Source organism: Pundamilia nyererei, unplaced genomic scaffold (assembly GCF_000239375.1).
Source record: "Pundamilia nyererei isolate P.nyererei 1_Seehausen unplaced genomic scaffold, PunNye1.0 scaffold00001, whole genome shotgun sequence".
NCBI classification, from domain to species: domain Eukaryota; kingdom Metazoa; phylum Chordata; class Actinopteri; order Cichliformes; family Cichlidae; genus Pundamilia; species Pundamilia nyererei.
Genome location: NW_005187402.1, coordinates 11,578,916 through 11,602,544, shown reverse-complemented (window position 1 = coordinate 11,602,544; position 23,629 = coordinate 11,578,916). Strand labels below are relative to the sequence as shown.

General features: G+C 42.5%; 3 protein-coding genes across 4 annotated transcripts; 1 reads left to right on the top strand and 2 right to left on the bottom strand.

Moving 5' to 3' along the window:
• The first annotated feature begins 1,700 nt into the window (after positions 1 to 1,700).
• On the top strand, positions 1,701 to 5,254 carry LOC102199111 (uncharacterized). The gene is made up of 7 exons (XM_005719882.1): positions 1,701 to 1,935; positions 2,162 to 2,437; positions 3,153 to 3,440; positions 3,512 to 3,678; positions 3,764 to 3,856; positions 3,938 to 3,982; positions 4,092 to 5,254. The coding sequence occupies exons 1-7, from the start codon at positions 1,896 to 1,898 to the stop codon at positions 4,254 to 4,256; spliced, it is 1,074 nt and encodes a 357-aa protein (XP_005719939.1). The 5' UTR covers positions 1,701 to 1,895; the 3' UTR covers positions 4,257 to 5,254.
• A 1,676-nt stretch (positions 5,255 to 6,930) lies between these two features.
• On the bottom strand, positions 6,931 to 10,437 carry LOC102198639 (transmembrane protein 109). Of its 2 annotated transcripts, XM_005719880.1 has the most exons (4): positions 9,371 to 10,437; positions 8,942 to 9,001; positions 7,879 to 7,981; positions 6,931 to 7,611 (listed from the first exon to the last, which is right to left on the bottom strand). In XM_005719880.1, exons 1-4 carry the CDS (start codon positions 9,572 to 9,574, stop codon positions 7,256 to 7,258), a joined length of 723 nt encoding a protein of 240 aa, XP_005719937.1. In that variant the 5' UTR covers positions 9,575 to 10,437; the 3' UTR covers positions 6,931 to 7,255. The 2 variants fall into 2 exon arrangements, with proteins under 2 accessions (XP_005719937.1, XP_005719938.1); XM_005719881.1 differs by lacking the exon at positions 8,942 to 9,001.
• Positions 10,438 to 10,579: 142 nt separating this feature from the next.
• Positions 10,580 to 20,325, bottom strand: rnf20 (ring finger protein 20, E3 ubiquitin protein ligase). The gene is made up of 22 exons (XM_005719879.1): positions 20,163 to 20,325; positions 19,617 to 19,797; positions 19,434 to 19,502; positions 19,225 to 19,323; positions 18,988 to 19,135; positions 18,708 to 18,893; positions 18,477 to 18,592; positions 18,164 to 18,310; positions 18,008 to 18,082; positions 17,800 to 17,919; positions 17,308 to 17,487; positions 17,099 to 17,234; positions 16,881 to 17,002; positions 16,611 to 16,767; positions 16,141 to 16,468; positions 15,421 to 15,538; positions 15,093 to 15,242; positions 14,797 to 15,009; positions 14,425 to 14,550; positions 13,368 to 13,508; positions 12,405 to 12,509; positions 10,580 to 11,275 (listed from the first exon to the last, which is right to left on the bottom strand). The coding sequence occupies exons 2-22, from the start codon at positions 19,785 to 19,787 to the stop codon at positions 11,099 to 11,101; spliced, it is 3,084 nt and encodes a 1,027-aa protein (XP_005719936.1). The 5' UTR covers positions 19,788 to 19,797; positions 20,163 to 20,325; the 3' UTR covers positions 10,580 to 11,098.
• Between the last annotated feature and the right edge of the window lie 3,304 nt (positions 20,326 to 23,629).

The following is a 23,629-nucleotide window of genomic DNA, read 5'->3' as shown; positions in this document are numbered from 1 at the left end:
ACACCTGCCTGCTTAATGAGCTCTGTCTGTCACATAACTGACCCCATATATATCTTTGCTATTTAGCGTTAACTCTGTTACAGCCAAAGCTGAATTGGGATATTATGTAAATCTACACATAAAGCTTCCATAAGTCACTCAAAGGGTACATGGATCTTAAGTGTATTAAAAGGAAATTTCACTCAAAACCAAAATGAGTCTTGTAGTGGCAGAAAAGCTTGGAGATTACCAAAGTAATTAGATTCTGTTTCAACTTCATTTTCTTAGAAGTGTTTCAAGATTAATCTAGAAATGTTGACTTAGTTCTTAAAATTAAAGATGACAATAAAAGATATCCAAGATGAAAGTCAAGATACTATTTCGACTTTAATCTCAAAATTTCCAATTAATTCTCCAAAATAGTATTTCAATGAGAAATTCAACATACAAATTTGAGAATAAACTTGAAATACTATTTTGAGATTAAATTCAACTTAAATTCAAATTTAACTTTTTTCTCAAAATAACATTTTAAAATTTGTCTTGAAATTTTGATTTCATTCTAAAAATAATAATAAAATAAATTCCCCTCTCGACTTCCAGGCCATACTTGGCACAGATGTTCCTGTATACTATGCTGGCCACTTGGATATGGCGTCCCATGTATGCCCTGCCTGTCAGCATCTTGCATCCTGCTGTTATGTGCTGGATTAGCTCAGGGGCATCTTTACACAGTCTGCATCTGGGGCCTTGCCTGGTGTGATAGACCCCAGCCTCTATGGATTTTGTGCTTAGAGCTTGTTCCTGTGCTTCCAATATCCTTTGTGCTGACTTTAAGTCCAGCTTTATCCAGCCACTGGTAGGATTTCTGGATGTCAGTCACCTCCTCTATCTGCCGGTGGTACATGCTCTGCAGGGGCCTATCCTCCCATGATGGTTCCTCCTCTTCCTCCTTCCTTGTTTTTACTGTTTAGCTGGCACCTCGGGACTTGCCTGACTCTCTGCATTTGAAGCTTTCCTAGCAGCCTCTCCGTGGTTCTCTCTATCTATCTCTCTATCTCTCTATCTATGTAATTTGAACAATATTGTCAAATGTCAAACGTAATATTAACCGACTCCGTCCCTTCCTTACTCCCCATGCTGCTGCCATCCTTGTCCTTAATCTTATTCATCTTACTGTTCCGTCCTCACACCTTATTACTATGGAGAACAGAGCTTTCAGTCGCTCTGCTTCCCGGCTCTGGAACTCTCTTCCTCCTGCACTAAGAAATATTGACTCCCTTTCTATTTTAAGACACAGCTCAAAACACATCTGTTTAAACTGGCTTATTCGCTTTAATGCTGATTTTATCTGTTGTCACGCTCTGTTTTGTAATTTTAACTTATTTTATGTATTTTATGACAATTGTTCCTTTTATTAATTTTGTTTTTGTAAGGTGACCTTGGGTTTTTGAAAGGCGCCCTCAAATAAAATGCATTATTATTATTATTATTATTAAATGTATTAATAACAACAACAACAATTAACCTTTAATAAAAAATATTATTATTGTTCGTGGACCTAACAGCCCCTCGCCAATCTTTTATCGAACTGAGGGGATGAGGCCGAGTCACACCGAACCCTCTTGTTCGATATTTTAACAATAATTTCCGTAAAACCCTTAAACGCATCACGAGTGCGCTGAAGGAAACGCCCTTTGGGTGGGCTTACAAAATGTTTCTCCGTTTTGCGACTTTAACAGCGTACCGGCGCGTATTAACTCTGTAACCTTCTTCTACTACCCATGTATTTATGTAGGGTAGGTGTAATATGAAGTCTATATACTAAAAGAGGTACAAATGAACCCCAAACGCAGGGTGCTTTGTGCCTAACTGTTTATTCGAGACTCGGAATCTCTGAATCCCTGCACATCATCATGATCTTATTGCTGCTTCTAGTTGCCAGTCTTGGTGTTGGTAAGTAAGGAAGCTCATTTCCACGTTAGTAAAGCAGCTTTAATAATGCTGAAGTCTGGGACTCAGCATCAGTGCTCAGGATCACCCTTTATTATTGTATTTAAGTGCAATTATCTTAACTCTGATAACACGGTATAATTATGAACATGTCAATGTAAATATGCCAGAATTAGCAAAAGTAATTTGCAATAACAACATACATTAATAATTTTTCTCTCCTCTCCAGGCCTTGAAAATGTTGAAAATTATGAAGTGGAGTATGGAAACAGATTCAGGATGAGGGTGTCAAGAAGGGTTCACTTTATCGAGTTAATCCCCAAGAACAAATCAGAAGGGACGATCTTGTGGGAACGTGACGAAGATCAGCCCAAAGAGGGCAGTAGATGGAAGATGACTGAGACCTTATATACCATCAGTTCTTTAGCCCAAAAAGACAGTGGCCGCTACATATTCAAAGACAACTATGGGGAATTGATGCATGCGAAGATCATTGACGTAAAAGGTGTGGATCTTTTTAGTCCTTGATTTATCTAATGTTTTTTTCTTTTTCTACAGGTGTGCTAAACTTTTACCACAAGCCTATAGTTAGATTGACCTACAAATCAATGAGAGCGTAACACTACTGTAACAGCACTTTTAAAGTCTCTAAAGCCAAACTGCGGTATATAACAAATATGCATTTAGTTAAGTCATATAGCTCTATACTCTGTAAACTGGATTTTATAAAGTCCACCAGAGCAATGCAAATCTAAAGCTCAATAAAGGACATATGGGTTGGTTCGTTTTAAGCCTTTTTAAAAGGACAGGTTCTGGTTTTATGGAGATTCTCACAGCTCATCTTCAGAAGCATCATACACGACAGTAACTTAATTTTCCTTAAATCGGACACAAAACCCCCCAAAAAACTTACACCACGAACCAAGACAAAGTTGAACACATCATATACTTAAAAACCCCGTCCACTGCAGGGGAAATCACCATGTGCAACTGAGGGGGAAACGCTGATAAAAGTCCTATAGACACCCTACAATGAGTTGAAATATTAACTTGTTATTTATTTCTCCATATGTAATTTTTGTCATTTGTATTGTGTCACTTTGTATGTCCCTCACGATTTCCCGTCATCAACCCCTCCCCTAGAGCTGCCCCTGCTTCCTACAGATTCCTCATGCATTAGTGCATTAACTTAAAAATCACTTTAATATTTTCTTTATCAGAGGTCACAAAGAGCTATACCCTGGAGACTAATCAAGTCCTGAACATCACTTTTGATCTGGAACCGCACTCCTGCAACATTTACTTCTTCCCTGGCGAAAACAGTAAGACTGCGATAGTCCTTAAGGGCAGGCTGCAGCGTGATTTGAAACAAGTGGATTGCGTGGGGTTTGAGCTTTTAAAGCCATGTGGGATTGTACACAAGGCCATCCAAAAGACATGCAGTGGACGGTTTGAAGTCAGAGATGATAATGATGACAAAGCCTTGGTAGTTTTCCTGGAAATGGAAGGTAAATAAACTAAGATCATTTTCATTATACAGTATAGTTTGCTTTGGGCTGATTAACAGACTTTGTTTCAGAGCCACAGTTCAGTCAGGCTTACCTCGGTATTGGTGGTGGTGCGTTGTTCTTCACACTGTGCTGGTGTTGCTGCAAGTACTGCTGTTGTGGTGAGAGCTCCTCAGCAAAGGAGAACTCAGAAGCAGCTGCAGAGAATGATAGCGAGCCTGCTGTGTATTACCATGAGGTGAACATGATCTGCTATTTTTTTGCTTTTTGTGTATTTATTTTTTTTAGTTGTGTTTATATTGTCTGTTTAAATCGAACTGCAGTTTGAGCCTGTGGGTCCGGGATCAAACCAGCACTGTGAACTCTCTAATCCACCCAACACTGATGAGGCTCCTGATGCTCCAGTTGACCTGCTGGTTAGTGTATGAACTCAACTCCTGAGCCATTTTTATTCTCCTCTCTTTCCTGCTATTAATGTGTGTTGTTGAACTCTGCAGATACACAGTTCTGCTGCTACGGATTCTCCACCTGCTTATTGTGAGGTGAGACCTAAGTGCATGTTCAATGCAGTTTTGAAACTTCTTTAAACTTAGAAACGAGACTTGGTTTAAAGGCTAAATGTGCAGTGACACGTCTGTCTTTTTCCTCCAGGTTACACCGCCGGCGAAGCAGGAAGAGGCTCCAACCATCACTCCCACCTCCGACCCTGAGCAACGGTTTGAATTGAAGGGGACAATTTTCAATTCTGGTCCGCCACTCAGCTCAGCCTCAACGTACTGTGATGTTTATACCTCAGAAAAATTCAACTTCTTCTAAAAGTCTTGATTTTGAACTGTGTTCTTTAGTACGGTGACGAAGGGATAATTTGACATTTCAGGGAATAGGCTTGCCTGACATCTTTGAGCCAAGAAAAAAAATGTTTTGTAACCACTGGTACATTTACAAATTTATGTTTCTACAGATAGTTTTTTATGGATAAAAAAAAACCTTAGAACCAAAAACATTTTGAAGCTTGTGTCTTCACTGCTGCCTGCTGTAGTTCCATATTTATCAAGGAGAAAGAAAATATGTATTTTCGGATTTTCCTCTGTCTTTTTGTTTTTTATGTTGTGATTTTTAAGGGATACGGCACATTAATTAACACTACTGTAAATATATTTTTCTGTTCTCTATAGTTCTGTCAGGAATACGTTATGCATTACAGACCACTGTGAATGTGATATTTTCAGGGAAGATATATGTAGTAGGCACGTTGCAAAAACTGAGGTTTTACAGTTAAATGTGGAATCTGAGTCATATTAACTTAAATAAGGGAACTGTTTTTAGCTCCTGAGAAAGATGCATTCACAGTTTGTATGAAATGTGAGACTGCTAATGAAGATGCTTATTTTAGACTTTTTTGTTATTGTTGCTTGTATGAAGAGTTCATATCTTAGTATTTAATCATATCTTGTACACAAAAAGCAAACTTAGAAATGCAAGGGCCATCAATATGGAAATATTTCTATGCTTTACCAAAGACCTACCCTCCTGACATGTGGTTTATGTTTTGTTTTTATATATTTGATGTATTTGTGTCCATATGTGGGAACTTTTGATCTGTTACATTTAGTTACAAGTGCAATACCCCTTCATCCTGTGAAAGTACTGTCGATTGTGTGTATTGTGTGTATGTTATTTAAGCACTTTCTGAGAAGACTATATGCTGTAAAACCTTTTAAAAAACCCTTATGGACATATCAGCATGTATTTAGACATCTGTTACATTAAAGCTAGCATTATCCTACCTCTACAACTTGTTTGGTATTTGCATTTGTTCCCCTGCACAATTTACCTTCACTAATACTTAAAGCACCTCCAACAGTGTCACCAGAGAGCCAAAAGCTCATCCAAGCACATAAATTCCTTTCTGCCATAGCAGCTGGTTCACAGAAGACAGGCAGCAGAGCAGGACTCAAACTACAACTGAGGCTTTTCTGTCTTGAGAAGAAAAACAACAGAACCTCAGACCTGTCTGACATGCACAACAAGTAGTCCTGTGTAGAGACATTTAAAAAGGTTTATCAGCTCATGCTTTAAGAACTGGAGTATGTGTTCAAACTAACTTTGTAATAGCAGAAGAAACACACAAAATAAAACTCTAAGCACTAAAACCTCGTGTGACTCATTTAATTTCTTAAAGTTACTTAAAATTAATATGTTTTTGTTTAGCCTTTTCCCACAATAATTGGCAATCTCTGTGTAGGTTATATCAGAGACGTGGGAATCCTATAAAGGCTATAGCATGTATGCTATTGTGTAACAAAAATGTGAAAATATCCACTTCCATTCTTTCACAGCTTGAGTTAGGGTTTGTTTTGCTTTTTAAGTTTTTGGGGAAGTGTAACTAGAAGATTTTCTTTTAAGTGACTAAGAAAAGTTTGGAAGGAGTTGCAAAATCTGCATTTATCTGTGTTTTGGACACCTGGTGAACATATGCCCAATATTTAACGCTCTCTAAATTCTGTTAAGGGAAACAGCTGGCTCTTTAGGTGCTCTAAAGTGTTCATAAGCTAGCTGCTGAATCGGTTTGCCATTTCTGTATAATTAAGTGAAGTTGTGGCCTGGGAAATCCAAATGCATAAAAAGGGTTGCAGAGCTGTGAGAGGAAGAGCTGGTGTCTAATTCTTGCTTTATCCTTTTAATCTTTTAAAAGAAATTCATTGTAGATACATTTAGCTGCAACACTCTTATCAGTTTCCTCCTTTTTTCACTGATGTGGTGAGAAAAAAAAGGTTGATTTCACGATAGAATTGTATCTGGTCTGCTTGGCACTCCACCAAAGAACAGCGTAGGAGGATTTTGACTATTGATGGTGAAGGGGAGCAAGCAGAAGTGATAATTTTGGCACTGAGGTCAGGTTGCTCCATTCCCTTGATGTGGCAGTGGGGGGTGGCAATTGGTGGTAAGAACCCAAAGGATTAAAAAGCTTCCAGATGACAGAGCCGTTGGGACCCAGCCTGGCAGATGGGAGTGAAGAGGCATGGTTGTAGCTAATTGAACATAAGTCATCAAATATAAGATGTGTTGCTTGATGCTTGTGCTTATGAAGCCTAATCTAAGATGCCATCAGTGCATGGAAGGTTCTCAATCAGGATAGCTGCATGATTACGCTGGGTTACGCTGGTCTGGCAGTTGGTCAACCACTTCAGCCCAGACAAAAATATCAGTTGGATTGGCTGCTGTAATGGACTTTCCCTTAGTGATACCAGAAGGTCAAAGATTGTACTTTTGCATCTCAATGGTTCACCATTCATCATTCTTTGATGGTTGACCCCCAGGAATGTGTACCAAAGGAACAGAATACGTTGCTTTTTTGCACAGTGCTTGCAAAGGAAACAACATTTCCATTTAGCTCAGTTGTCACTGTGGAAACTGTGGTCATGGTAAGCAGCTGGCTGAAATGCACACAGAGTTTGCATGACTGAAGCTTTTCTCTTTGAACTGAAAATTTTGTAAAATATTTTATTGTGTTTGAAATGGTGCAACAGACAGGGCAGAAAAGGACTGTTATGATCTCATTTATGGAATTATTTCCTGTATGCACAGTCATTTTCTTTCTTGTGTAGCCTTTCAATACATTTTGTTTGTCATAGTAAACAAGTTTCATGTGGCTTGATTGCAGACGAAAAGAACATTTTTGATTAAAAATCCCAGAGATTACTTTATTACCCATATCTCACACAAACAGGCTGACAGAAATCAGTTACTATTTTTCTTAACTTGCATTGCCATCACCTTTGTCCATCTTAACTCCTGTCTGCCTTTTCTCATCACTACTCCTTTTTCTTACTCTCTACTGCGTTCACTCGGCCCTCCAGGCGCCTCAGTCGATCCTCCACAACAAAAGACTTTTCAGAGCTCGAAGTGAGCAGCGTCAAAAAGACGCATACCAGCACTAAGCCAGCCAGTCGAACTGCCGTGGTGTCTGCGGACGCTTGCTTATCAGTCACTATCAGTCCAAAAATCCAGAGTCCCAAGACAGTTTTGATAATCCAGAAGACCTGCTTTATCGCACCAATCAGCAGACGCAGAACGATGGACAGCAACCAGTAGCCAATGAGGGCCACCAGACCCCACTGGGCGACGGCCGTCACACCCTCTGGAGTGAAGTGGGGCAGTTTCAGTGTAGCTGTGGAGGGAGGAAATCCAGCTTAGCCGTGTTGTTAAAAAGAATAAAGCTTGAAAATACTTTCTGTTACACAGGAAGCAACAAGAGCAAACACTTACAATTAAAAAGGAGTGGCTTACAAATTGCCCGGAGGGAGAGGCAAGTCTGCATATTTTCACTTGCATTTTTTATTGCCATGGATTCAACTTTACGTGAGCACACACACACACACACACACACACACACACACAAACAGACACACACATAGGGGCTCATCCTGCTACCCACCATCAAATCCAGTGACTCTGAGGATCTCTGTGACGTAAACAGCGATGACATTCAGGCCGCTGGCAGCTCCTTCGGCCAGGAATCGGATCACCATCTCAAAAAACTGGAGTGGTGTGCAAGGAGGGTGGAGACATGCTTTACATTTGTTATTACACAAGGCCACAATTAAGTAACATGGCATACTGGCCAGACTGAAAACCATGCAGAGAGACGACAGAAGACAATGTGCAGGCAGTGTGATTCATAATGCTGACAGGAGCAGCTGGTACAAACTCACTGATCGCATTCAGCTGGGAACTTTAATAGCCCTTATGAGCGGCATCTTAAGATAGAAGATGTGCCGACTTGGACAAACAGCTGTGCGTGCTGGTGACAGCTGGACAGCACCCCTCTCTATTCCTGTGCACCCTCCACCCCCGACTCACAAAACAACACACACACAGACACAGTACTGCAAGGTCAAGGGGAGCCCAGCGAGTTGGACGCATATCTAATCTGCACCTGTTGCACTACACAAGGCCACAAACTTAAGAACTTCATGCCAGTGTCTGTGTAACTCATAAACAGGTGTAATAACCTTCTATTGGTTTTAATTTCCAAAACTTTTAAAGCTTTCATAACTGTAAAATCGGGCTTATTTACTTATTACACTATTATACCAAAGATTTTGCTCTTTTACACTGATTTTACTGGGAACTATCAGCACAGCGTCCAGATATGTTGTTTAGCTTAAATCTGAAGTTGCAGAAACAGGCTTTATTTTCAGTTTGACTGCATGCGGGAAGTTAACTCACACATTCAGACACACTAGGTGATTCATGGTGAACTACTAATGCACAATGACTTTTCCACACACACACACATACACAAAAAAGCTCACAAGTAAAGTGAGCCCTTACATGCAAATATCACTGTACTGAAACACACAGCTTCTCTACTCTCAGCGCTATATGGTGTAACACGACATGACACGACATGGGGCTAAACTGAACCAAGTGAGTGGGCTCTGTTTAAGGCACCATGTCAGGGCAGCACGATGGAAACAGCCAGGAATGTTGCTTACCATGGCCAATGTACCGACGTTCTCCTGGCCAAGCAATGACTCAAGAAACAACACTGCACTCTGAGGGAAAAGGGAGCCACCAGTAGTAGAAGGAGCAGGGAGGCGGAGATGAGCGTGTGGAAGAGTGCGAAGGGGTGAGGAGAAGACAGAAAAATGAGGGCAGAGAAGATGATGGGGGATCAGGAAGGGAGATTATCAAGTTGAAGAGCACATGGAGGGGAATGCGTGTGTAGAGGGTGAAGTGATGGGTGGAGAAAGGTTAAAGAGAAAGGTTGGAGCTTTCAGAATTAGTAATCGGGTACAGTTAAGCACAGAGCGAGAATACTGAGAGAATAGTGAAGTTAGACCACCGCATTTTAACAATTCAAATCCACTTCCTGGTGCAAGGAGGAAAAGAGCGTTATCCCGCGGTGCACCTCCCCTCTTTACCTCAGCAGCTGATCGTATCACGCTGGTTCCCACTAACGACTCCGCGTACCGGTGGATCTCCTGGCAGGTTCCCGTGAAAACGGTACGCAGGGTAACCACCGATGGGCTGTCCGCCTTGGCCTGCTCAGCCCGAGCTTCGGCTCCAGCCCAGGCCACCGTCAAGCCGAGAGCCAACACACAGATAGTAAGAAAAACCCGAGCCATGGCACATCCACTGCGCTCTCAGCCCAGACGCACGGAGTCACTGAAAGGAGGTTTGAGAACAATGTGTGCCAAGTGAACGCGCACAGGTTCACGCTGCAGCTCAGAGCAGGTTGAGCAGCTCGTGTTCAGTGACTCAGACAGAAAATCACAGACTTAAAAATGGCTTCTGTTGGGAGCATTCGCTGACTGCACACCGAGTTTTAAATCAACATGTAGCACCAACAGGCAGAAGGACAGGCAGTAGAAGGCGCACGCTTTTACAAATAATAAGACATTCAAGTGTAAAATTTGAAATTCAGATAAAACACAGGTTTAAAAATCCTTTCGGTTTCAGGAGGATATTATTACTATTGGTGTTTAATTATAAACTCTGGCTGCACTGCAAAAAATATCCAATCCTGGAACTCTGCGCTCCCCAAGGACGCTCCAGCTATATTTGGTAAGAAACCGTTAAAGGCTTAGATCCAGCAGCGATAGAGATATGAGATCATCAGTCAAAACGTAACGGAAAGTTACAGCTAAAAACAACAACAAAAAAACTCCCGCAGTGTATGAATCCAAAAGTGGTTTGTTTCCTGGGCAGATCTGCAAGAAAACGACCGAAACTCTGTGTGAGCTGGCCACGAGTCTCCTAAAGCCTCTTATTTCAGCTCTGAGCCCCACAGCGATCGAGGTTGGTGCTCCTTTGTCTCTGAACTTGCATCAAAATGCACTTCTGTGATGGATTATGTTGCATAACATTTAAAGAGTGAGAGAGCGAGAGAGAAAAAGCCCTTCTTGCCACCGTTCCCGTTCGGCACTCCCTTCCTTCCAGCGTTTCTAACGACCGTTTCCAGCGTGCAAACACGTCTGGGGCTTCGGGGAGGAGGAGCAGAGGGAGGAAAGAGCTCTGCTGAGCGGGGATAAACAGAGATTTGCACACTGGGACTTGTATTTTAATGCTGCAGGATCAAACGTTAAGACTTCACATGGTTTTAATAATAAAAAAACGAAGAAGAAGCAGAACAGTTTTCATGTAATTTTAATAACTAGCAGAACAGCAATTATACAGCACCAAGTCAGCTTGTTTCAGGGCAGCACTGAGCAAAAACAGGCAGATAAAAAAAAAAAAAGAAAATGGCATTCACAGTGTACATACACACCAACATCCACAGCACTGCTGTTTCTCTGATAACTGGTTTAATGGGCTGCTTTCAAATGAGTGCACACAAACAAGCCTCTGTCTGCACCAGCATTAAAAAAAGAAAGTTAATTAGTGGACACTGGATGAGAGAAGCTTCGGTTATTGTTAAAATAATACAACAACAACAACAAAAAAAACTTCAAAGCATCACTGCGGCCCACACAAAGCTGAAATCATCGACTGTCTCCTCACCAACAATCTCTTGCACATCAGAGTGTAAGGGAAGTACATAATCGGAGGAGGGGGCACGTGAGTGCCGTGCTGAGCCTTTTCCCCAGGCAGTGTCTCTACTCCAGCTCATCTCGCTGACCCGCTTCCTCACGAGTTTAGCTGCGTGGCTTTTAGCCGATGTAGATGCGATGGAAGTCGTTGGCCCCGAAGGCCGCGTTGCATTTGGGGCACTTCCTCTGGCGTGTGTCGTAGCGCGTCTTAACGCACTCGAAGCAGAAGACGTGGAAGCACTTTGTCAGCACAGCATCCTTCACCCGGGAGTTGCAGCACGGACACGTAAGACGTGCCTGTAGAGAGAGAGAGAGAGAGAGAGAGAGAGAGAAGGAACGGTTTGAACAATGCACTGAAAAAACATTGTTTTTCTCGACTGAATGGTTCCTAATGAGTGGAAGTGAATATCTAGGGCAGGAGTGAAGCCCTCAAACCAGACTTGACACTCAACCACTCTCTTAGAAGAACAGAAATCCTGTAAAGCAGGTGTGTATCACTAAAGACTCAGATCATAATTATATGTACTGCCTCTGGGGATAAATCTGGACAAATGTGATCACAGGCCTATAGGAATCTGAAATTTGAGCAAGTCTGTTTTCTAACAGATCCACTGAATTCCAGTTGTTCTATTCTGTCCTCATAAAGACTCTGATCACACTCCCAAAAACACACTCAGCTATAACACCTGTCAGTGTATTTGTTTATGGATTTTGCTTGCAGCCATGAGACATTACTTATGTGTAACAGGATCTGCCTGTATTTTTTCCCACAGTTGGTGAGACTGTAGTTTGACCTCAGATGTTTTTCAGCATTAGAATCATAAAGTTATCAATGGTCATCAGATCAGAGCTAAAGGAGAAACTCTGCCACAAGGTTAGCCTCATTTTGTTTTTATAGTAAATAGGAAGTTATAGCTAGCAACCTGTGAGCTCAGATTAGCACAAAGACTGAACACATGGGGAACAGAAGCACAGGAGTTTATGTTGCTGTGCTTTATCTTGGTTGAGACTGGTAACTTCCCAGAGTGTCTAAAAGATATAACCTCCTGCGAATGCTGCAATTTCTACACACATCACTGAGCTTTAAGTGTTCTGGCAGACTTATCGGATCACCTTCGTTGAGAGCCAGGCTAGTCTGCTGCAAGACTTTATGCCAAGCTGAGGGTCTGACTGGAGGCCCCAACTCCTAAATTAGCAGCAATAATTCATCTACCTTAAAACTATCCAAGACATGAAATAAATGTTTTTTCCCCCAAAATGTCTAATTCTTGTGAGACTTTGTGTCTTCCCGCATTGTAAAGTGTATATTTGTTTTGTTGACTGTGTGACAGCTGATTGTTTTTAAAAAGTTTAAAATGAACAAACACTCTAAACTCAGTGCTGTGACTGAATGAAAACAGTTACCTTCTGCACCACCTAAACCCACCTTATAATCATTTATTTCTTCATTTAGAATATCGTCTCCATTGCTGATTTTCTCGGCTGGCTTCTTGGCCTTCTCAATCTTTCTCCTCAGTTTGGAAATGTCCTCCTGAAAAAAAAACACAATGGGGAGATGTAACAGCTGTAAGTGACAGGAGACACTCCCTATATTTTGGGCTCATCTAACAACAGACTTTATGACTATAATAGTCTTATAGCCCTTTTGTACTGACTTGACTCGACTTTTCAGGGGTTTCCATTAGGTCATTTTTAATATCTGCTCTGCTGGGTTCAAAGCAATCTAAGGCGATCCAAAAATGTGACATCAACAGACTGCATGCTGCTGATTGGCCAGTCAGTGGCGTCACTTAAAGAGTCATGAGAGCAACTCTTTCAAAAGACACCATGTTCAAACCACCGGGTGCAGATGTTTACCCTTGATTTAGCAGCAGGTACACCCTCGCTTCGACGTCCTTCTCTGTTGTGCCGCTTTTTGTCGCAGCTGCGTTGCTATAACAACTCCAAGCACCTTAAGGTGCTACTCGATCGCAATGGAAAACGATCAAAGCCGAGCCGAGTCCCATAGAGTAGAGTAAGTACTCGTGGAAAAGAGACTATTAAGTGGCATTAACTGTCATGTGAGAAGTTTTCACCGTTTCATTGGAGGGGGAAACATAATGGAAATATTGGAATTATAGAGGAAACAAATCCAATTAGGGATTAGAAAATATGTTGTGTATTTTGAGAAAAAGTCATCTCGAAAGTCTTATGACAGAAAATTAAATTGTTTTAAATCCAGTTTAGATTTATGGTACAATCTGATACAGGAGAGCTGTGGAGGATCAACATGTAGGGCTGTTTTCAGCAGTATAGTTAAAATTGCTTTAAAGTCTGTAATCCCAGTGCATATGATTATGTGACGGCATTTCAAACTGCCGTGTTTACTGAAACTTGGTGATTTGCGTACCTGTGCTCGTCGCGCATTGAAGGACTCCTTTTCCCTGGAGATGCTGTTCTCAACGACCTCCTCTCTGACCAGCTTGAGCCTCTGCTGAACCTGCTCCAGCTGAGTTCGCACCTCCTCCGAAAGCAAAGCCGACTCCTGAGCCTGAAGGAGGATGAGAGCTGTCAGTGGGGAAATTCTAATCCCATGCACTCCACTGTGCACACACAGTACAGCATGTGAAAGTGATTTTAGTTATTATTTACTTTAACTATGTACATCTAAATAGCATTAAGGAAGCTTAAATTCCTTAATAGGAGCTCATTTTGTAGCTCTGATTCTGCCCTCTTAGGGAAATTTGATTTACAGCATAGTCACAGGGCATTTTATCACATTATTTAAGCTTTACATATGATCAAGCACAATGTAAAGGCACTTTCTAGTGAGCTGAACCGGCTCTCCAGTGAAAGATGTATTGTTAGAAGCCTGCAGCTAAAAATCAATAGACAAGATTTGACTGCTCACAACAGTTTAGGAAGAAATCAAGCATTGGTGTGTTCTCCTCCTCCCCGTAGGAGGGCAACGCCTACATCAGTATCATCTGAGTGCTCGATATCATTTAGGATGAGCTGGTATATGAAATAAACAATAAAGATCATAAAATTTCCAGGGGGCAAATGTGCGCGGGGGTTCGTCAGGAAGCGATATGCCAGTTTTGATGTCAGCAGTGCCTCCACTCTCCAGCACACTGAGCAGATAAACCACAGAGGGTCTATAAGGTGCTGATTGCTGATCCATTTAAACACTGTGCAACTGTTGTTTGTTAAAAGTTGTGTCGCTGTAAGGCTCTAGGATTTTTTGGCACATCTTGAGAAGGTACCAAGGCAACATAATCTCAAAAACTGACTGCTCAGCTCAACAGGCTGGGCCTCCGATGGACTTCTGTTTCCTTCGAGTTCAGGTCAGACGAAAAGGCTTCACAGTGAGTAGCCATTCGGAGTGGTTGCCATCCCTGGACAAGCAGGTTTTCTCCTGCCCTTCACCTTGGCTTTTATCCCCTTCATACGGAACAATATGTTACCTTGCGTTTATTCATGTCCAGGGCTTGTGTTCGAAGTGCCAGCTCCCTCTCAGCAGTGTTGATGGTGCCCTGCAGGAGGCGCTCCTTCTCCTCAAGCTTCCTCACCACCTGCAGCTGGGCATCGACCTGTAAGGTACAGCGCAAACAACGATTTGAAGAAATCCCTTTTAGTTAAACAAAAAAAGAAAAAGAAAAAGAAAAGAACAAAGCAGGAAACTGTTCAGCAGAAAATGTTTTACCATGTTTGTTACAAACCACTATGATGCACAGTGCATTAAAAGAAAGTAATTAACTATATTCAATTACTAATTAGCAATTAATCTATGCGTGGTGGGGGGCGCACATGGGTGCTGCAGTCGCCTTGTGCTTCACCTGAGTTTTTAAAGTAAGTAGCTGGTCGGCGAGCTCCTCCTTCTCCTCTTTCAGCAGCTTGTGGATCTGGTTGGACTTGATTCGCTCGCTCATCAGCTTGAAGTTGGCGTCGTCTTTTTCTCTGAGCTGCTGCATCAGGCGGATGTTCTGTTCCTGCATGTCCTCAAAAGCCTGGCCCGTCACGTCCATCTCGCTCAGCAGAGCGTCTTCCTCCTACAGGAGGAGGCGAGAGTGTTGGAAGAAAAGAACCAGGCAGAGGTATTTAAGAGTAAAAACTAAATTATGAGGTCCCGCACCTGTTTAGCTATGGACAGCTTCTTGTTGAGGATGTCGATCTGCTCCTCCACAGAACGGATCTTCCTCAGAGCCTCTTCATCAGCCATTTTCTTGCCTTCCCTCCTCTCCCTCTCCTCCAGCTCCCTCAGCCTCTGCCGCAGCTCCTCTGCCTGAAACCAGGACATTTATACGGGAAGCCCAAAGCACATTACTACCTGCTTCCATCCATCCATGTAAAAAAAATACATAAAAATCAAGCCAGAAACGTCTTAGTGGACCAAACAGATTCACTTCCACTACTTTGCCGATCATGTTAACAAAACGCCTGCATTGTGCAGCGCTGATCACCTCAGACTTGGTCTTCTTCTCTGCAGCCATGAGCTGGACCTTGTCCCTCTGCTCCTTGGGTGCTGAGCGGTACATGTCCAACAGCAGCTTCATCTCCCGCTGGGACTCCTGGGCTTTCCTGCACAACCACAGTGAGAATATTTAACAAAACTATCACCTAAACGAACACACAACACACAGTTAAAGGAGTTTCTCAAGCTATGCTAGCTCCATATACAACAAAAAGACCGTTCACCCATGTTTTACATGTCAACATTCTTTGTTTACCTGCTGTATAATGAAGAGCTCATTATTTAGTGAGTGCTACTGCTGTTGATTCAAAGAATCACATGACGTTTGCAGCCTGAAGCTGACCCGCAGAACAAAAGATCCGCAACAACAATGAAAGTAAACATGTTTCCACTGTACTCTGACAACTGTAACATATGAAGCATATATATAATACTATAATATGAAAATATGAACACAAAGGTGTAACACTGAAATCAAGCCCTCCAAAATCAGATTGAGGAAACAAAAAATATGATAATGGGCTGTTTGAGTACTTACAGTTTACAATATTTTTCCAGCTTCCAAATTCTTGGTCATATGTCTCTTTATAATGTATAATTTTTATTTATGTGTGTGCAAAAAAAAAGAAAAGCAGAAAAAATCCTGCATGGATGAATAATCTCTGACACAGCTTAAAATAAATAAATAAAAATCACTAATGTATCTTACTTGAGTTCTGTGCGAACGATCTTCAGCTGCTCCATCTCCTTCCTCTTTGACCCTCCAACCATAGAGAGACGCTCCCCGGCCAACTCCTCTGCCTGGCTGCTGCTCCCTGGTTTCTCCTTCTCTTCCTTTATCATGCTGCTGCTACTGCTGCTGCTGCTCCCGCTGCTCCGGGTCGGCCTCTCCCTCTCCTTTTCCCTCTCTCTCTCTTTTTCCTCCTTCTTTATAATGTCCTTCTCTTTCTTTTCTTCCTTCTCTTTCTTCTCCTCCTTCTCCTCTTCCTTTATAGTTGCCTCGAGCTCTATACCAGACTCTGTTTTCACTGAGGCACCTGTAGAAAGACGATGCGAGAAAGCCATGGAGGAATTGTAAACTGGGACAGGCTAATTAGCGGAAAAAATAAAAAGCTATCTAAAATAAAGCTACATAAAATGAGATCAGTTTTAGAATTAGTTAGCTAAGCTGGGAGTTACCTGTGCTGCTGGGTGTGGAGGAGCCGTTGTCAGGCTCCGTCTTGACCACAGGTTCCCCAGAAACAGCTAGCGTTGATGGAGAAGTCATATCCTCCTTCACATCCATCTCTGTGCTGGACTGAGATTGGAGGGGGGCGTTGCCCTTTGAAGCACGAACCTATGAGGGTAACAGATTGTGCCATCATGTTCTGCTTCACTTCACCCAAAAGATGTGACTGTGAAAGCACGCCATCATTGTTTCATTTCTCTTCTTGCCTCCATCTCACTTACCTGGTTGAGCTCAGCTTGCGCTTCTCTAAGTCTCAACTTGTATTTCACCACCTCTCCCTTCATCTGTTGGTTGTGAGTTTGCAACGTGCTGATCAGGTGTCGCATCTCCCTATTAATGGGACCTGAATGAAGTAAGAGGAAGTCAAGGGTGAAGGTTTTGGTTCAAATACAAATAATGCATCTCATTCACTTTTAATGTCAAAACTTCCATCAGTTACCTGCTTGCTCATTGGCAGCAAGAGTCTGCTCAAATTCGATGCGCAGCATCTCATACTCTTTCCTGACCTGCGCCAGTGTGTCCTCCAACTGAAACACCTCTGTGCGCACCTTCCTCTGCAGAGTCACCTCATCATTCTGCACATAGAGAAGATGAGAGTAAGACGAGGTGTGACGAAGACAAACGAAACCGCCCAAACACACAACCTACCTCCATGTGCTCGAGCTGTCGTAGCCGTGCCGTCCTCGTGGTGTTGAGTCGAGCGCGTGTCTCATCTAACTGAGCCTTGAGGATCAGAGACTCGTTGTAGAGCACAGAAAACTGTGACTGCAGACAGCGATACTCTGCGGTTTCTTTCACCAAGCTTTCAGCTCGGTTCAGCAGCTCCGTCTGAGCAAAACAGAGGTAATGAGAAAAGTCAACAAAACGGAGAGAAAAATATTAGCTGCTGAATCATTTCCATCACATTTTTGAGGTTCATCAGAAAGACTCTGGTGTAAAAACTGACTTCACCTCCTCACATTTCTGTTACACTCATGTGAATCCACTGATTTTTAATTAGCTTCAAGTAAAAAGCATTTTAACTCAATGGTAAATTAGCAGTTTAGTTGTTTGGTTTCATGAAAGTGGACTTTAAAAGTGCTCATAAATCACAAGCAACTAAAACGAATGTCAAAGCAATGCTGCATTCAGTGCGAGCACCTTCATGCTGCCGTTCTCCTGCTGAACATTTTGCAGGTCCTGCTCGAGCTTCTGCAGCTCGATGAGACGATTTTCCGCCAGCTCTCTGTTCTCCTCCAGCTCACTGTTCATCTCCTCAAACTGTGTCAAGGAAAAGTACAAAAATGCTCACGCTATAGTTTTTTTGCTGTCCAAAAAGCTGCTCTTTAACTTTAAAAGGGAATCCTACCTTTCTCTTGTTAATAGTGATGGTCCCACACACACTGCTGGCCTCTCCACACACTTTGTAGCCTTTGCTGTTTACCTGGAGTACACAGGAAGTGTTACAACATACAAATAATCTCCTGACATTTCCCTGCTTCTAATCCTCCTGCGCTATCCTCACCCTCTCCAGTATCTCGATCAAGTGTGCGTTCAGTCTGTTTTCCCGCCGGCGGATCTTCTCCATGTCCCACTGCAACTCCTCGATCAAAGCCTGCACCTCGCTGACGCGCTGGTCGGCCTTGTTAGCCGCCCGTGCCAGAAGCCGGGACTAAGCGACACAGAAAAAACCCAAAGAATTAACTACTGAGAAAAAAAAAATCAAGTCTTTATGACCAAATCATTCAAGAAGTTTATATCATTTTCAAAACAAGTGTTAAAAAGTGTAAAAGTTAGTTGGATCTGAGGATTAATCCAGTTCAAGACGCAGTTCATACCTCGCTCGTCATGTGTGTGTACTTCTGTTTGAGGTCCTCCGTCAGCTGTTGAAGCCGCTCGTTTTCACTGGTCAGGAGAGTGTTCAGTTTGGATGCTACCACCCACAGACTGCCCCCTGGAATGAAAAGCAACAGCATCACATTTAAAGAAAACCTGATGCACGCACATTTAATCTCATTGTCTCACCGAAAAACTCTCTTCACAGAAAACTTCAAAACATTGAATCTCACCAGCTCCAGAGTCCACCTCAGCCTTGAGCTGAGCCACGGTGCTTTTCAGAGATTCATAGATCTCCAGCACACGGGTAGCCTGCTTCTGGCTAGACTCCACCCTCTCCTGAAGCTCTGCCTCCATCTCCTCACTGCTGCTGCTAGCCAGCGTGGCCAGGAAGGAGTTGTTTGTCTCTCCTTGGTGGCCTGGATGACAGCCACATAACAGATTCCGTTTTTGGGTTTTTTTTTAACGTCACTGCTTTCAAAGTGATGATTCGTTGGTAAGTTCTGTTCTTACCTCGGTCCTTGGCTCTCTCCTGGTTGGAGTCGCCATCGGGTTCTGGAGTTTCTGGCTTCAGGCTCCGCCCCTCACCCGTTGGAGATTTCTCAGGCTCACTGCTTGCTTGGTCGTAACGCCTGATGATCAGCCGAATGTTTTCATCAAACTGAAAGAGACCAAAGAGCATAATATTTGGAATTTTACATCTTCATACAGAAGATATTTGTTAATGATCATTTTTGACAGAGGGGTCACCTGGTTCCAGTATCTGTTCAGGATCAGAAGACTGGCATCATCTGTTGCTTGCCGGGTCTCCAATCTCTCAATTCGCTCTCGAAGTTCATCCTCAATCACCTGCACGCAACAAGATAACAGATCAAAAGCTTTTAGATTAACAAGACAGGAAACAAGTGCAGCTTCTACAGTCTGATGAGGTAGAAAACAACACCGGGGAATGAATTTACCTGTCTTTGATCGAGAGATTCTCCCAACTTTCTGTTCTTAGTCTGGAGAGCTTTGATGTCTTGTTCTTCCTAAAAAAGATTTGATTGAAACATGACTGCACAAAGAAGAAAACTTATCCACAATACGAGAAGACGGTTGCTAATAGATATTAAGGGTAGAGTGGATAATAGATGAGGACTCACAGAGTTGGACACCCCTCCCAGTTTAATGACAGTCTCCACCGCGGTGCTCCCTCCGGCCGCGGCGCTGACTCCGGCACCTCCGTCCTCTCCTTCACGCTCCCTGCGCTTCTCTGGCGGCGCACCGGAGGACGAAGGGCCGCTGGGGTCGGCAGGACGCTTTTGCCCCGACATCGTCGGACTCCTGAAACAAATACAGGAATAAAAAAAATGCTCATTCTAACCGAAGGAAACTGTGTGTCTCAAATGAAAGTAACTGGGTAAACGACAAAGCCAGCTAGATCAAATGATATCAGGTAACTCTCTCAGTGCTTATTCTGATACTATATCGCCCAAAGAGATGGGAGGAGGAAAGAAACAAACCCAAATGACCTCGTAACATTTCAATTCACCAACAGTCTGATTAAATGAGTGACTGTAAGGTTAGGAGAACGTTAGCCATTTGCTAACGCCAGCTTTAAATGCCGATCAACTTCATTCTGATCCCGTACTTTGGTGCAACTACTCTGTAATACTGTCAACAACAGCTACAGCTAACAGAAACCTTACCGCTTTTAACGTTAAGACTTTTAAGCTATTAACTGAATCTGTCTGTGGATGTTGATGTTGCGGCTCCCTGGCTCTCGGAAACGGAAGTTTCCACAGTCATGATGGATTAAAGCTAACTTGGCAGTGCGCCCCCTGCTGCCACGGAGGGCGCAAATTCACCAAAGGGACGCGTCCGGCTTCTTCTTCTTTCTCTTCTTTGTGCTTATTGGCGGATGGCAAACAACGAACTGGTGCATTGCCGCCACCAATTGGTATGGAGTGTGAACCGAATCCTCACTAAAGTGTTCGATCCTATCATGCAAATTTTAATAAAAAAATCGCCTGATAACTTTCTAAGTAAATCAATGAAATCCAATTTTATAAAACCATCGTCCTTTCTTTTTTCCATCTCTCCGTCATTTTCTGTTTTAATATATTTCTTATTTCTTTCTTCTTCTTCTTCTTTTTATTTTTATTTTTATTTTTTACCAAAGCTGATAATTAACTCCACTAATCTTTTTCCAGTGGCCTCATTTTCAGCATTATCTGCCACTTCATTTCCCCTGACATCATAACGTGCTGATATCCATAAAAAGTTCATTAATAGTCCCGTCATCCTTACTCTGTATAGTGTTTGTTGGATTTCTATTGGGATGTATGTATGTGTTGACCCAGGGTGAGATCTAAAACCTGCAGAGCACGGTCCCTCGAGGCCTGGAGCTTGACACCCCTGCTCTAGATTAACGCTGCTTGAGCTTTATGTTCAGGCTTCGTCTCCCTGCCCGTTTTTCCCCTGCACTAGCTTGTTCCGCCGCCTGCTCGCCTGCCTGTTCTTTTGGAGTTTGTCTATGACAGAGATTTACCTCGCCTCTGGCTGTGATCACCGCCCGCGTCTGTATTTTCTGTGTATCAAGTCACTCCAGTGCGCCACCCATCCTCCTTCTCTGTTTCATTCCCTCTCGGTCCTCGCTCGTTTACCCGATCACTGTAAATAGCCCCTTCCCTTGTAAATATCCCCTATAACTGTAAATAAAACAGCATTCAGCGCAACCCCCGAGCCTGTGTGTGTTTTTGCTACTGAGTCCACCCGTTAGAGTCACCCAACACCAATATCTCACCCTATACCTAGCAACCTCTTCTGCCACACCAAGCATCTGCATGTCCTCCTTCACTACATCCATTAATCCTCTCTGTAGTCTCCCCTCTTATCGTTCTGCCTGGCAACTCCATATTAAGCATCTTTTGTCCAATAAGATGCACATGTCCAAACTGCTCAATCTTTCTCCCTCTGATACACTCGTTTCTAATGTTGGTCCTCCTGGTGACTCCCAAAGGGAATTGTAAGATCTTCAGCTTGGCCTCCTTTATTTTTGTTAGTGCCATCAACTTCAAACCATACAGCGTAGCAGGTCTCATCTTGTAAATCTGCGAACTCTCCTTCACCACACTTGTAGACTGTCTGATACTCTACATTCAAAAATTATCAAATAAAACGTCATACATGTTGCACAATTGCCCATAAGCCAATCACTATTAACTGATTTGATCTGATTAAAATTCATTCGAAATGTTTAATTTCACGAGCAAATTTAATAGCAGCGAGAGTGAAAGGGAACATTTACGAGACAGTGATGAGCTTGCCATGATGTATGGTTTGGAGATGATGGACCTGACAGAAAAGACAGGAGGCTGAGCTGGAGAGTTGAAAATGAGTTGAAGATGTTCAGATTTTCAATGGGATGGAGGAAAAAACAAAGCATGGATGGAGAAATTAAAGCGAGGGCTCAGGTTGTGCAGTTTCGAGACGAATGTAGAGAGGCATGGCTGGTGGATGGTTTGGACATGCAGAGAAGAGGGATAGTGGACATACTGGACAAAGGATGTTGAAGATGGAGTTGTCAGGGAGGAGGGACAGAAGAAGACCATGGAGAACATTCATGGCTGTAATGAGAAGGTTGGTGTCATAGAAGGGATGGTGTGAGGGTGTGAGACAAACTTACTACAAAAGGTAGGGGAAGATGTTTAATTATTTTTTTTTGTAACAATGCTTCTTGGCAATAAATCTTATACTTTTGGAAAGTTTAATTCCCTTCAAAGGGTCATGAATCTGTAAGGAAAACAAATTTGTGGGTTGAGCAGCAGAGCTGAGTATGTGGGCAGCGCACATTTGTTGCAAGACAACTGATGCGGTTGTGTTGGTCACAGAATAAGCCATTTGGCATTGGCAAAGAAGACTGGGCAAGTTTTTCATGGGTGCAACCCTCACAATGGAAGAAAATTGTACAACCTTGGTGCTCACTACATCGAAAACCAGATTGAGTGCTTGGGGTCTGCAGCAACCTCTGACCTGATGACCTAAGATCCCAGGAAGCAGCTCAAACTAAAATGTTCAAACAAATTCTTCAATTTACTGGCAACAAATGAAGAGAATCCAAAAAGGGAGTGATAGTTGGTGCTAGTTAAAAGTCTTAGTGCAACATTTTTAACAGTCTGGGAAAGATCAATGGGTGATTTGCTAAAACAAGTAAAAAAAAAAATCAAAATCAAAATAATCCAAATAAGAAGAGATAAAAGCCTTTGACACCAGCAGTCTGAGTTTTGAAATACTCCTTAAATTAGGAAAACAGCCCCTAACCAGCTGTTTGGAATGATTGCTCAAGAGACACTGAACAGACAAAAATGACACCCAGATTTCTGAGCCAAGACGTGCTGAATAATTTCTGCAATCAAATGGTTATTAATACATAACTCATGCATTAATGTACAAGTTCCCAAATGTTATAACACAAATTGAGACTGCTCTGTGTCTTTCTAAAGCAGAATTGATACTGGAGTCGTTACCAAGCAGTCAAAGGGTAACAACCAAAGGGTAATTTCTCCTGTCCAATATTTTTCATTAATGTTATGCCACTGTTGAGATAAGCAGTGTTATCTATAATAAACATGCATGTATGTGATGATCCTGTGTATAATAGCTAAAATTGGATTCGTGAACAAAGAATGATCTCGATCAGAGATATCAAAGGGCAAATTGCTCATTGTGCAGAGTCCGGATTGTGTAAAAACTGGCATGTAGTTAATCCTGAGTTTAAAATCCATTTCAGCCATGAGTTCAAATACAGCTATCTGATGAGGTCACCTATTGCCTGGTGGTCACAAGAAACTCCCCCAACACAAAAGCTTTTTGGAACACTTTCAGCAGCTGATAAGGAAACTGTCTATCCATGACGTGATTATCACGCACTGTGACGCACTTGGCACATATACGTGACTTTTAATGAAAGAAACTGAATATTACTTGTTTCCAAACCTCAAACTAAAACACGATGAGATAAATCGAGCAGATTTAAAAGAAAAAGGACGTGGAGGTGCACCAGTGGTCTCTGCGTGTAATAATGTAAAAACTCTCCACAATATGAGATGTGGCTTTTATGACACACACACACACACACACACACACACACACACACACACACACACACACACAC

Bases quoted from the DNA above. Each gene is read 5' to 3' on its own strand.
- LOC102199111 (XM_005719882.1), top strand. From the start codon at position 1,896: ATGATCTTATTGCTGCTTCTAGTTGCCAGTCTTGGTGTTG. The intron at 2,438-3,152 runs GTGTGGATCTTT...TTTCTTTATCAG, and splicing joins GAAGATCATTGACGTAAAAG to AGGTCACAAAGAGCTATACC. The intron at 3,857-3,937 runs GTTAGTGTATGA...TGAACTCTGCAG, and splicing joins ATGCTCCAGTTGACCTGCTG to ATACACAGTTCTGCTGCTAC.
- LOC102198639 (XM_005719880.1), bottom strand. From the start codon at position 9,574: ATGGCTCGGGTTTTTCTTACTATCTGTGTGTTGGCTCTCGGCTTGACG. The intron at 7,982-8,941 runs GTAAGCAACATT...ACACCACTCCAG, and splicing joins ACGTCGGTACATTGGCCATG to TTTTTTGAGATGGTGATCCG. The intron at 7,612-7,878 runs GTGGGTAGCAGG...CTCCCTCCACAG, and splicing joins CAGAGTCACTGGATTTGATG to CTACACTGAAACTGCCCCAC.
- rnf20 (XM_005719879.1), bottom strand. From the start codon at position 19,787: ATGTCGGGGCAAAAGCGTCCTGCCGACCCCAGCGGCCCTTCGTCCTCC. The intron at 15,539-16,140 runs GTAAGATACATT...GTGGTTGTGCAG, and splicing joins ATCGTTCGCACAGAACTCAA to GAAAGCCCAGGAGTCCCAGC. The intron at 14,551-14,796 runs GTGAAGCACAAG...TGTACCTTACAG, and splicing joins TACTTACTTTAAAAACTCAG to GTCGATGCCCAGCTGCAGGT.